Genomic DNA, 14,427 nt, shown 5'->3' with positions numbered 1-14,427 from the left:
TTTTGCCTCAAATCTAAAACGCGCATCAGGAAACTTTGAGGGGTCTCCTTGCTATGCTGTGCTTCTGAAGCTAGCTGTTTGTAAAGCTCTGTTGCACTCTTCTCTTGGAAGTGGGAACGCAGGATACATCTAAGTGTGGGAAGAGTTAGCTGGGGTTTACCTTCCAAGTAGCTGCGTAGCTGTGAGCCTGGAGAAATAGCCCTGACTACTGCGTCTACTATTTCTACCTCAGGATATCCTCTGTTAAGTCCATTTTCAATCTGATGGACAGGCTGGAAAAAGTCAGTTTTTCTTTCTGGCCCGGTTCACCTATCTGACCAGAAATTTTAAACTCTTTGCGCCAGTATGAGCTGGGCTGTGCATTGGGTGAGAGCGGCACGCTCCCCTGAAGATTGGCATGTTGTTGGGGCTGACGCAGAGAATCACTGGCTTTGGCTGCAATAATCTGCTCAGTTCCCACCCCTTGTTGTGGAGTTACAGTTCTCAATTCCTCTATTCTGTGATGTGTTCCGGCTGGTTCAATATCATGGTCAATTTGCCCTGTTTTGTTATCTATGCCACTGATCATCTCTGTCATTTCGTCTCTAAGTAGCAACAATTCCGACATGCCGCCATCTTCTAACTCTGCAACTTCCTCTCTTTCAAGGAACATCATAATGCGAGTCATTAATGCTATGCGGGATTTGTCTTTAACATCTCTTCTCTGTTCGCCTGATATTTCAAGGAAATCACATATCTCTAGTAATTTGTCTTTAGTCAGGGTGTGCAATTCTCCTACTACCTCTTCCTGTAGTTCTTCCAAGGCGCTTGTCATGTTGACAGAACAGGAGGAACTTTTACTGTGCAGGAGTTGACTCTGAATTAGATGGTCCTTACTGTCTCTGATGGTCGATCAATGGCCTCAGTTGACACGTACTTAATACTGTCTCAGCCTCCAGTATTTATGCTGCAGTAGTTTATGTGTCGGGGGGCTGGGGTCAGTTTGTTATATCTGGAGTACTTCTCCTGTCCTATTCGGTGTCCTGTGTGAATCTAAGTGTGCGTTCTCTAATTCTCTCCTTCTCTCTTTCTTTCTCTCTCTCGGAGGACCTGAGCCCTAGGACCATGCCCCAGGACTACCTGACATGATGACTCCTTGCTGTCCCCAGTCCACCTGGCCATGCTGCTGTTCCAGTTTCAACTGACCTGAGCCCTAGGACCATGCCCCAGGACTACCTGACATGATGACTCCTTGCTGTCCCCAGTCTACCTGGCCATGCTGCTGCTCCAGTTTCAACTTCCACCTGACTGTGCTGCTGCTCTAGTTTCAACTGTTCTGCCTTATTATTATTCGACCATGCTGGTCATTTATGAACATTGAACATCTTGACCATGTTCTGTTATAATCTCCACCCGGCACAGCCAGAAGAGGACTGGCCACCCCACATAGCCTGGTTCCTCTCTAGGTTTCTTCCTAGGTATTGGCCTTTCTAGGGAGTTTTTCCTAGCCACTGTGCTTCTCCACCTGCATTGCTTGCTGTTTGGGGTTTTAGGCTGGGTTTCTGTACAGCACTTTGAGATATCAGCTGATGTACGAAGGGCTATATAAATAAATTTGATTTGATTTGATTTTGACTTAACCACTAACTTCCAACTTCCCTCGAACAGCAACACTTTCCTCACTGCAGCCTGCCTGAGTTGTTATGTGGAGATTTAGCTAGCTCGGAATTCAGCGACCAGGGTGTGGAAACTGGACATCTGAGCAGCAATCTCAGCGGAGCCTCCAAAAATGTTACGCCCCTGAAAACAGGGGAGAAATAATCACGAGAGTGATACGGTGTTGTATTCTCAATTTAACGTTTAGTTGAATCAATTTCACAAAAGTAACACATTACAAAACAACAGAAAAACCATTATACAAATACCACAGCAAAATATCTTATTAACAACGTACATGTTCATTCACAATCGACATAAAATGGCAGCTACTCTCAGTACGATGCTATTCTTCACTTCAACCGAGCAGGGCTAATATTACTCTCTTCAAACTTAACTCTAACTTCCTCAAAACGTTACTAAGACACACCTTAAACACTCTTGACATGTTAGTGAGTTATAACATTTAAATTACTATTTTTATCATCAATAAAGTACCTGAAAACAGGGGAGAAATAATCACGAGAGTGATACGGTGTTGTATTCTCAATTTAACGTTTAGTTGAATGAGAAAAAGACCGCGCTTTTCCCCAGGAATATGGGTGGAGACCAGAGCAATCGATCTCCGGCTCATAGATTAAGAGCATTTCGTAGATCACAGATTAACACTTTTAGGCACTACAAAATCAAGTAATCAATATAACATTTACACATTACTCTCACAATTCGTACCCTTTGACAGGTTTGAACTTTAACACAATTATATGAATGTTATCAATCTTTATCAACTGATACTGAATGCATCTTTTTAACCTTAGATGTTTTAAGATCCTCACATACTATGAACTTACTAATACTTTTTAATGTATAACAGGCTATGACTATTTCCTTTAACCTGTCACATGGACACATCTGCCTGGCTCTTACCGGAACCCCTCTAGTGGGGTCAGACCACTAGTTTAAGTCACTAGCGGGTGAGGGCTCAGAAGAGCCAACCACTCAAACGGCTCCAGCTAGCAAATTTTACATGATCCTTCGAGATGGAATTGAACCTGCTGTAGTTGAGATGTTGGGGTGCCCCGAAGAGATACCAGCCCACACCACCACACGAAGCTGTCATGCACCTGAGGAAGATGAGCTGCAAGGCGCTACACACCTCTCTCATCTAAGAGACTACCAGCCCTGCTCCAGGTCCTGTCTGTGGTCATTGAGTAACCACACCCTCTCCAGTTGGGAGCTGCAGAGGGAATACAAGGACCTGCATCATGAGCAGGAAGAGCTCCGGAAGGCGTATTCTCTCAGCCCGCCTGAATCGGGGAGCCACGAAAGAGCTGCGTCCTCTTCTGCTCCCAAAAGCAGCCAAGCTCCTCAGCATATTGACACAACTCCAGAGTGCACAGTCCACCTCACCAAGGTCTGCACCCACCTCAGCCAGCTCCTCAGCCAGCTGAGCCAGCTGTTGTGGATTCTTTGCCCGCTCCTAGGATGAAGCTACAGCCTGCTGCTCCTGCAGATGTCAAGTACAGCCCAGACGTTGGTTCCCCTCCAGTCACAGCCTGGTGTGATCAGCCCCTTCCTGATCTTTCAAGTTCAACCTGCAGCCACAAGCGTTCAGCCCGCTCCTGCTGGCTGGCCCCGTTAGCACCTGCCTGGTGAGAGCTGACGGTCCCAGGCATGGGGTCCTTGCTGACCCTGCCTGCTAGCACCCTGCTAGCTCCAATACCTCCAGACCTCGACTTAGGGGACCCCCCAGTCCTCTCCATGCGGGACCCGCCCGACATCACCCAGCGTGACCCACCAGAAGTCACCCCTGGTGTCCCCCATGACCTAGATGTCCACTTCCTCTCCTTGGTAGGGTCAGGTTTAGAGTTCTCTGCCTTACCAGTAGGCCAAGTATGTCCTGACCCTGAAGGATGTCTAGTGTATCCTGCCCTCATGGTATGTCTAGAGTTCCTTGCCTTCCCGATAGGTTCAGTCTATTCTGCCCCCTTGGTAGGCTTTCAGTTTACAGCAGTACAAGGCCTTCAGTCTATGGCCCTCGTTGCAGGTTCACACTGTTCTGACTTAGGTTCCCAGATGCCTGTCGTAGTGCTGGGCCCCCAGTCCTCTGCCGCTCTAGGTTCATAGTTACCTGCACTAGTAGCCCCTAAGTTTGCTGCTCTGCCAGGCCCTAGGTATCCTACCCAGTTAGGACCCACATTTGCTTCTCCGTCATATCTGCAATCTGCAGTCTCCTGCGCTGCACGGATCGCAGACCCCCACCTTATTGGGTATGCATTGTCCTATCCCGCCAGGCTTAGAGCCCCCTGCCATACTAGGCCCTAAATGAGCTACGCCGTCTGTTGGTCTGCAGTCTCCTGCCCTGCTTGCAGACCCATTTCTTATTGGGTGAGCGGCGTCCTAGCCTGCCGGGCTTACAGCCCCTTGCCCTGCCAGGCTGGCTATAAGTTAGGTGCCCTGTCTGCAGTCTCTGGCCCTGCACGGATCGCAGCCCCCTGCCTTAGTTGGTAGACAGTTGCCTAGCATGTCAGGATTAGAGCATCCTGCCTTACTAGGCCCAGAGTTGGCTACATTAGGCTTGCTGTCTCCAGACACAGTCAGCCCATAGCTCCCTAGGTTCTCAGTCCTCCACCCTCTTCAGTCCTCAGTCCCTAGCACTAGGTCCTCAGTCTCCAGTTATACTGGGTCTGCTGTCTCCGGCACTATTTGGGCCCTCAGTCCCTAGCCCAGGTGGGCCATCAGGCTTTTACACGACTAGGCTCAGAGTTACCAGTTCCTCTAGTAGGCCCAGAGCTCTACCGGTTTTCCTGGCAGGTCTAGAGTCAGTTTTCCTAGCAGGTCCAGAGTTACTTTCCATGATAGGTCCAATGTTATCAGCACTATGCTCCCAGACCTCACCCATTCTAGCGTTTCTGTCTCCAGCTTAAGTCGGACTTATACAGTGCCTTCAGAAAGTATTCATACACCTTGACTTATTCCACATTTTGTTGTGTTACATCTACAAACAATACCCCACTTGTGAAAACTCTTCACAGTTGTGTTCTGTGAGTGTCACTGAGTAGGCTGATACCCAATTTCATGGACCCAAAATCTATAGGTATGGCCGTACATTGCAATATGAATGTCCAATATGCACAATAGATTCAATTGTAACTTAATTTCCTATTAATGAACCCAATATCCAGGTTATTGTAGGTACATTGCAATGTTAGTATGCCCCCAATGCAATTCTAAAGTCTAATACGCCCTTACAAAAAAGATTGCCGTTTTGAAACTGCAGTAACTGCAGTTGACTGTGGTATTTTGGATGCAGTAATTGCAGAATAACTGCAGCGTACTGTACTAGTGTACTGCAAAATTACTGCAGTAAAAAAACGGTGTTATTTTGGATGCAGTATTTGCAGCATACTGCAGTTATACTACACAATGACTGCAATCTTTTTCATCCACAGTACGATTTTAAAATATTTTTTTTTGTTCGACAAATTAACTAATTGTCTTTTGTTTAATTTATATAACACCATTCCAAAATGGTTTAGCATTATCTAGTCAAATTGGGTCATGATTCCACAATGTTTAACTGTTTGCATCAGTTTCAAAGGGGGAGCCTTTATTTTGAATGCGACCCGCCGATTCCACAACATACCTTGTACGGACTACAATTCCCTGGTCTCATTTAGGTCAACGTCACTCAGATTAGTGTATTTATTTTTATTTTCAAAATTTAGCATAGTACACGGTCATTCGCGACGAAGAACCAAGTAAAGCTAGAAAGATTTTCTCTGATATTTCGAAGGTGCAAATATTATCTACGGTGTCACTTGCCTGATCTAAAGCCCTACCGAATCTAACTGACAGCAGCGCCGATCTGCACATTTTGTCATTGACGTTGCGCCCTAGCAGATCAGTTGTTGTCCACGGGAGTAAAGCTGGCTATGAATTAGTAGCTATTGGGACACCAACGTAGCTAACGTTGGTCAGCTAATTAGCCAATGCTCGAAGAGAAAGCAGGGAGTATTCAGGAGTCTACACCAAGAGCTCTGGAGAAACGGGTGAAATAGCTAGCTAAATGCCTTTACGCTGAAAATGGGTGATGACGTTTGTAAATAATTAGAACAAGCTGGCCAGAGTAGCTAGCTAGCTTAGCAGTTTGCCAACACAACTGTCAAAGCCAGCTAGATAGGGATTTATTTGCTACCACTAGCTAACTGATTGTCCATTGCTAAAGTTATAACAATAACCTTAGTTACTAGCTAGCCCGTGTCAACGCATATGCTGATAGTGAGTTAGCTAGTTGGCTATTTAGCTAGCTAGCTATTATGACAGTCGACACCTTGGTAGCTACCTTGGTAGCTAGCTAGCGCCTGGAAATCGAACGAGGGGGCTCTTCAATAAGATAGCTTGTTAACTAACCTAAATTGGCTACGGTCATTCAATTATCCAAATCGAATAGCTAGCTAGGCGTTCTTGTGGATAGGTATTGATTCCAAACCAATCGGCACTTGGCTTTCACCACCGGAAAATGAAGAAGTTCTTCGAACTTGCGAGTTCCGGGCCTGGTTCTGGAGCAGGTGGCATTGGGTCGAGCAGCAGCGGTGGCAGTTTTATTGGACGGGTTTTCTCCATTGGACGGTATCAAGTGACCGTTGATGAAACTGTTGCTGAAGGTGAGTAAACGTTAGAGTAATTGATCAGCTATTCAAACATTGCCCGATATCACTAGTGCCAAGTTGGAAGCAAGTTTGGGTTAGAAGCAAGTTTACCCTGATAACGTGCAACCTGGTTTCAATACATTTAAAAAATAATCATTCTGTACGTAAATCGAGACACTTCATTTACGATATGTAGCGTTTCGTATGGTATGTATTAATTTACAGATCTCCATCCATTTCGCATGAAATGTTACGAATTTTACGAATTTTATGTTGTGAATGTGCATATGTTACGAATTCCACTTTCTGGGTTACGGTTAGGGTTAAGGGTTAGCTAACATCCTAAGTAGTTGCAAAGTAGCTAAAAAATAATAAGTAGTAGTATAAAAGTTGCTCCACTGCTAAAGTTGTCTGTAATGAGATTCGAACACGCAACCCTTGGGTTGTGAGACGTTCGGCGTTATACGCCCATCTATCCACCCCAATCAAACAGTCTTAAGTAACCTTCTGTCATATGTAACCATATACAATGTAACATATACGAATTTCAGTGTCCCAGATTTAAAATGTAAAATTTAAATTATTTTACCTTTATTTAACTAGGCAAGTCAGTTAAGAACAAATTCTTATTTTCAATGACGGCCTAGGAACAGTGGGTTAACTGCCTGTTCAGGGGCAGAACGACAGATTTGTACCTTGTCAGCTCAGGGGTTTGAACTTGCAACCTTCCAGTTACTAGTCCAACTCTCTAACCACTAGGCTACCCTGCCGCCCTATGAGACCAAGCTGTGATATGGCCTCCATCCTATGATCGCAATCTAACATTCGCTGCTTTTGTTTGCAAATAGTGGAATAACAGATTGGCTTTGATTTTCATTCTTGGCAATATCAAGAATTCTGTCATCATGGTCAATAATAAGGACTTAGGCTAGCCTGGTGGCCTTGGAAACTTGGGTATGGTATGCAACTGCTGTAACAGCTGTGGTGTCACTGGTAGTGTCAGGATTAATTTGGAATGTGAGCACCAGACGGATGGTGATAGGAATCTAAAAACTGGACAGTCTCCATCCTGAAGCAGATGAGGCATCTAGGGAAAGGTTGTATCAAGCATTTCTATCATTCAGGATTGCCCACCTGGTTGGTCTTTCACAGGAGGAACATGGCCCTCGAATTGGTATCTCACCTCATCATAACTGACATACATTATAGGCTAACATTTCTACCCCCCCATTCCTCAAGAATGGAGGAACAAGGTATTAATTTATGTCTGCTCAGACATTATTACCTTCTGACTGAGTCACAACTCTTCATGACAAATGGAGGGGATAAAACAAGTGGGATTTTAGATGAGGGTATCAGTACAATTTGCTACATGAGGACTGTAGGAGCCAAACGGGTCATATTGTTTCCAATTAATTTCTGTTGTATGTGTGTTCACCATTAATCTCCAGTCAATGGGGGATGGAGAATACACTTAAAAGGCATAGATGCTCCAAGGCCTACTGGGAGTGACTGGAATGGCAGCACACAGTGGGGAGGTCTATCACTTAAGGCAATAAATCAGCACATGTTCCACACAATACATTATATTTCAGATTAGATTGGGAGAGTTGTGTTGGTTTGGCCTCGCGGCTTGTCTTTGATCACTGACTTTTGTGGGTGTGTGCATTTGCTTCACAGGGTTGGTTGGAACATAGCTCAAGAGGTAAGGTGTGTCAATGTTCTCCTTCACATGATGTTGATGATCATCTGGTGTTGTCATTGTCATTTCTTAATATGTTTGGTAGACCAGAATTTGAAGTCATGATGAGGGGCCACAGTTGCTCGCGGAAATGCGTACATTTTAGTGCCCCCCCCCCCCCCCCCCCCCTCTTTCCAGCGGAGATACTTTTTTGTATGTTTTAGAGTTCAACTCAAGCAATTCTACACATTTTGCCATGGGCTAATCTGGATTTGGTCCTATGTAGCAACATTTGGAATTGTGTTTTTTACATTGGATAAAAGTAGACTATGCTGGAAAATGGTATATCAATGGGAAAGTAATTCTGCTTTGAGAGTTGATAAACTTGTAACCCCACTTTTGAGAAAATTGTCCTTGAATATTTTGTTACACCTACTGGAGAGCATGTTGTCTACACCCATTCAGCATTGTTTACACCCTCTTAAGCCTTAGCCCCACACATCTCTTTAAGGATTCACATGTGAGGCCATGTACTAAACCGAGTGAGTAGTGTAGAAAACAACCAAAGATATCAAGGCTAAAAATGGTAAAAGTAGTAGTCTACAATAAGTGTGAACTCCGTTTAAAAAATGTACAATCTAGTCCTTGGCCTGTATCCTAATCTGACTTTGGTGCTGGTCATGTTGTTGTTCACATTACCGTGTCTGTTAAAAGCACTATATCAAATGAAATCTGTCACATGCACAAGATACAGAAGTTGTAGAGGGTACAGTGAAATGGTTACTTGTGTAGCAATATCAAAAACAGAACGTGTCTAGATAAAATATTTAATAATTATTAAATTACGCTTACACAGGCGCACTTTTCTAAATTGATGGATCATGTGAAAGAAAGGCTACCACCCCCAGCCACATCTAGCTAGCGTAGCACCCCGTATCATTGGAATATTCAACAGTGTTTAAGAAATATATTCCCTTTGTCGTGTCTGTGACTATCATTAAATGTGAAGACTTATTTTATCAAATCAATTCTCTGTTATTATTAAATGTATCATGTAAACTTTAACTAGGAAGTTGGGACACCACAGAATTTTTTTTTTGTCTCTATTTCCCAAATCGACTCTAAATAACCTCTTAGCTACCCCCTACTTTTTTCAATTTCCACCTGAAGACATACCCAAATCTAACTGCCTGTAGCTCAGGCTCAGAACCAAGGATATGCATATTCTTGATTTCATTTGAAAGAAAACACTCTGAAGTTTGTGTAAATGTGAATTGAATGTAGGAGAATATAACACAATAGATCTTGTTTAGATAATACAATGAAAAAACCAAATGCATTTTCATTTTTATTGTTGTATCTTTAAAATGAACGAGACAAAACAAACATTCAGATAGGGTGATGGGGACCATTTCAGTGAAAAACATAAGAGGGCAACAGTACTTGTGCAAAGTTTCAGAATGATAACTTCCAAAATGAGTGTGCTATATGACATTTATCATGAAGTCACCCAGGTGTCCCACACAAGTAGCCCAAATGTACCCAAGTGGCCAAATTGGTGAAGTTATACATTTTGAATGGAATAACTATATACAAAATACCAAAATGGTATTCTAAAAATATATACATTTACAAAATAACACTTTCAATATTTGGAAGACCCTCAGTCCTCTACACAATATTGTGCTGCTGATGCCAGGTGCCATAGCAGTCTCTTTCTGCTGTAAAGCAGAGGGTCACCAAGCATGTGGTGCAGGTGACGGGGGACTTCATTTTGCAAAGAACACAGCGACGCCTCCATGCTGTGCCCTTTTGGCCCTGAGGCACATCCATGCCTGCAGAAATACATTTGGGCAGATGAACACCACTTGTGGCACGAGCTGGATGAACCAGCTTCAGTGGGGGATGGACACCTTGGCACTGGGGGCTCTCATTCGGAGTCAGTGTCACTCTGAAAGAAAATATTCAGTTAGAATAGTTTCACATATGAGCCCTGTATCAACAGGTATAATAAACAGATATATATAGAGTACAGGGAACATAAGGTTGAATATATTATTATAGACCTTCTAGATCTACTGCCATTTATATTATGACAGACCAGCTAGATCTACTGTCTCTATTATATTACAACAGACCAGCTGTATCTACTGTCTCCATTTCACTTTGGCCATTGTTGTGGGCCTGCCCTCCCCTCAACAGCCTCAAATAGGCTATTTCATTTCACAAATAATATTTTATATTATTAATTTCAAATAACGTCATTGGCATGAGAAACTTACCAGTCCAAAATGATGTCCTCTCCGTTCAAAAAATATTCCTCCATTTGGGAATCGCTAAATGAATCGTCCTCCAACAATCTCTGTCTCACTTTTGGAAAAGTTACGTTTCGTGTGTGTATTTACATCGAATGTGTCGTTGAAAATGGAATGAGATGGAATTCACGACACAAGCGCTTCACAAAATGTTTCGTGTTAGGCTATAAAAATGGATTTTATCAAACAAAAGACCATTCACTGTGTAACAATGAGCATTGGGATTGCAAACAGAGGAAGATCGTCAAAGGTAAACAATTTATTTTATTGCAGTTTGTGATTTTATGATATTTTTAATTAGCCTTCCATTGATTATTAATTGTTACCTCCATTAGTCTTGTTCCAAACGTCGTAAAATGATTGGTTATCTGCACAAACCCTAGTTTCCATAATGATTCAGCAATATACAAATTGGCTTAATTATTTATTAACTAACTAAATAATCACAGAAATACATAACAAACAGTAGATATTGGTTACTAACAATGATAGAAAAGTCCCTAGCAGGCTAATCCGATATGACTGCTTGGAAGACAAAAGGAAAGGGGTGGGGACTGGGAAAGACCAATTGGATTCACTACACACAGTCTAGAATTATATTCATTGAAATGCTAATCCTTTGCACGTTAACGGCCGCTCATTCAAGGATGATTGCAATTTATATATTTACGCAGTATGTTGTTGTCTTCTCTGTTGGAATATTCAACCCACCTTCCATTACCGAAGTTTGCATCTGCACAGTTCTTCCACTAAATTTATTTTTGGAAATTAAGTAGTCAATGTGTTTTGTTTGTTTGGCATACAGTAGTGGCCAAAAGTTGAGAATGACACATTAATTTTCACAAAGTCTGCTGCCTCAGTTTGTATGATGGCAATTTGCATATACTCCAGAATGTTATGAAGAGTGATCAGATGAATTGCAATTAATTGCAAAGTCCCCCTTTGCCATGCAAATTAACTGAATCCCCCAAAAAACATTTCCACTGCATTTCAGCCCTGCCACAAAAGGACCAGCTGACATCATGTCATTGATTCTCTCGTTAACACAGGTGTGAGTGTTGACAAGGACAAGGCTGGATATCACTCTGTCATGCTGATTGAGTTTGAATAACAGACTGGAAGCTTCAAAAGGAGGGTGGTGCTTGGAATCATTGTTCTTCCTCTGTCAACCATGGGTGCCTGCAAGGAAACACATGCCGTCATCATTGCTTTGCAGAAAAAGGGCTTCCCAGGCAAGGATATTGCTGCCAGTAAGATTGCACCTAAATCAACCATTTATCAGATCATCAAGAACTTCAAGGAGAGTGGTTCAATTGTTGTGAAGAAGAATCAACTCCTAAAGTTGATTCAGCTGCTGGATCGGGGCACTACCAGTACAGAGCTTGCTCAGAAATGGCAGCAGGCAGGTGTGAGTGCATCTGCACGCACAGTGAGGCGAAGACTTTTGGTGTCAAGAAGGGCAGCAAAGAAGCCACTTCTCTCCAAGAAAAACATCAGGGACAGACTGACATTCTGCAAAAGGTACAGGGATTGGACTGCTGAGGACTGGGGTAAAGTCATTTTCTCTGATGAATCCCCTTTACGATTGTTTGGGGCATCTGGAAAAAAGCTTGTCTGGATAAGACAAGGTAAGTGCTACCATCAGTCCTGTGGCATGCCAACAGTAAAGCATCCTGAGACCATTCATGTGTGGGGTTGCTTCTCAGCCAAGGGAGTGGGCTCACTCACAATTTTGCCTAAGAACTCAGCCATGAATAAAGAATGGTACAAACACATCCTCTGAGAGCAACTTCTCCCAACCATCCAGGAACAGTTTGGTGATGAACAATGCCTTTTCCAGCATGATAGAGCACCTTGCCATAAGGCAAAAGTGATAACTAAGTGGCTCGGGGAACAAAACATCGATATTTTGGGTCCATGGCCAGGAAACTCCCCAGACCTTAATCCCATTGAGAACTTGTGGTCAATCCTCTAGAGGCGGGTGGACAAACAAAAACCCACAAACTCCAAGCATTGATTATGCAAGAATGGGATGCCATCAGTCATGTGGCCCAGAAGTTAATTGACAGCATGCCAGGGTGGATTGCGGAGGTCTTGAAAAATAATGTTCAACACTGCAAATATTGACTCTCTGCATCAACTTCATGTAATTGTCAATAAAAGCTTTTGACACTTGTAATTGTAATTATACTTCAGTATTCCATAGTAACATCTGACAAAAATGTCTAAAGACACTGAAGCAGCAAACTTTGTGGAAATTAATATTTGTCATTCTCAACTTTTGGCCACGACTGTACATTTTAAAGTGATAGTCAAAGCATTCTCCTGTTACTGTGAAATACTTACTTACAAGCTCTTAACCTGTTAGTGATCCCTTCGCGCGCCAATTCCTTTAGCGGGATCGATTTGACAATATCCAATGAAATTGCAGAGCGCCAAATTCAAACTACAGAAATTTCAAGATTCAAGAAAATAAGTGTAATACATCAAAATAAAGCTTAACAACTTGTTTATCCAGCTGCAGTGTCAGATTTCAAGAAGGCTTTACAGCGAAAGCAGACCATGCGATTATCTGAGGACAGTGCCCCGCATACAACACATGAAAATAATTTTCAACCAGGCAGAAATAACATTATAATAAATGCCTTACCTTTGAAGATCTTCTTTTTGCAATCCCAAATGTCTGTGACACAATGAATGGTCGTTTTGTTCGATAAATTCCTTTATATCCCAAAATGCCAACTTATTTGGCACGTTTAATTCAGAAATACACCGGTTCCAACTCGCCCAACATGACTACAAAGTATCTAAATTACCTGTAAACTTGGTCCAAACACCTAAAATGTAAATAATCTAACATTTAAGACAGGATAAACTGTTTCCAATATCGGATAAAAACAACGTGAAGCGCGTTCCAGTTCACACGCACCAAATAGTAGAGTCCACCTGGAGTGACACTTACAAAGAACAGCCATACTACTTAATTTCTCAAAAGAAAAACATCAAACAATTTCTAAAGACTGTCGCTTTCTAGTGGAAGCCATAGGAACCCAACCTTTTGGGTTTCGCCTGCCAAATCAGTTATGTTATACTAAGACATTATTTTAATGGTTTTTGAAATGGTTTTTAGAGTGTTTTCTTTCAATCTACATTATATGCATATACTAGCTTCTGGGCCTGAGTACCATGCAGTTTACTCTGGGCATGCTTTTCATCCGGACGTGAAAATACTGCCCCCAATCCCTAAGAAAAGCCAACAGTGCAGTTCAAGAAGAGTTAAGAAAATATTTACCAAATAGACTGAAGTAAAAAGTAACACAATAAGAATAAGAATAACAAGGCTATATACAAGGGGTACTGGTACCGAGTCAGTGTGCTGGGGTACAGGTTAGATGAGGTCATTTGTACATGTAAGTAGGGGTAAAGTGACTGCATAGATAATAAACAGTGAGTAGCGGCAGTGTACAAAAGGGAGGGGGGGGCTCAGTCAATGTAAATAGTCCGGTTTCTATTTTATTCATTGTTCAGCAGACTTATGGCTTGGGGGTAGAAGCTGTTGAGGAGCCTTTTGGTCCTAGACTTGGCGCTCTGGTACAGCTTGCCGTGTGGTAGCAGAGAGAACAGTCTGACTTGGGTGACTGGAGTCTCTGACAATTTTATGGGCTGTCCTCTGACACCGCCTATTATATAGGTCCTGGATGGCAGGAAGCTTGGCCCCAGGGATGTACTGTGCCGTACACATGACCCTTTGTAGCGCCTTGCGGTCAGAGGCTGAGCAGTTGCCGTACCAGGCGGTGACGTAACAGGTCAGGATGATCTCGATGGTGCAGCTGTAGAACTTATTGAGGATCTGGGGAACCATGCCAAATCTTTTCGGTCTCCTGAGCGGGAATAGGTTTTGTCGTGCCCTCTTCATGACTGTCTTGGTGTTTGCACCATGATAGGTCGTTGGCGATGTGGACACCCAAGGAACTTGAAACTCTCGACCCGCACCACTACAGCCCCGTCAATGTTAATGGAGGCCGTTTCGGCCCGTATAGCATTCTTCCTGATTGATGCTATTGGCTCAGTGTGCTGCTGTCTGCATTGTTTTCTACACCATTAACCCATTAGGCTGCTTTGCTCTCCACACCATATCCCTATG

At 43.0% G+C, this 14,427-nt stretch overlaps 1 protein-coding gene across 19 annotated transcripts in view; it reads left to right on the top strand.

Moving 5' to 3' along the window:
* Positions 1-5,308: 5,308 nt before the first annotated feature.
* Positions 5,309-14,427, top strand: part of LOC109879489 (AP2-associated protein kinase 1) — a 45,282-nt gene continuing 36,163 nt past the window's right edge. For 6 of the 19 annotated variants that reach the window (XM_020471661.2, XM_031820026.1, XM_031819993.1 and 3 more), the window contains exon 1: positions 5,310-6,302. In XM_020471661.2, coding sequence (XP_020327250.1) covers positions 6,158-6,302 — 145 coding nt within the window. In that variant the 5' untranslated portion in view covers positions 5,310-6,157. Of the gene's footprint in view, positions 6,303-14,427 lie in introns of all 19 variants that reach the window. The other 13 variants (XM_031820044.1, XM_020471682.2, XM_031820053.1 and 10 more) reach the window with 9 other exon arrangements.

The sequence above is a fragment of the Oncorhynchus kisutch genome, linkage group LG3 (assembly GCF_002021735.2).
Source record: "Oncorhynchus kisutch isolate 150728-3 linkage group LG3, Okis_V2, whole genome shotgun sequence".
Lineage (NCBI taxonomy): Eukaryota > Metazoa > Chordata > Actinopteri > Salmoniformes > Salmonidae > Oncorhynchus > Oncorhynchus kisutch.
Note: the sequence above shows the minus strand (reverse complement) of the source record. Positions and strands in the feature narration are given on the sequence as shown.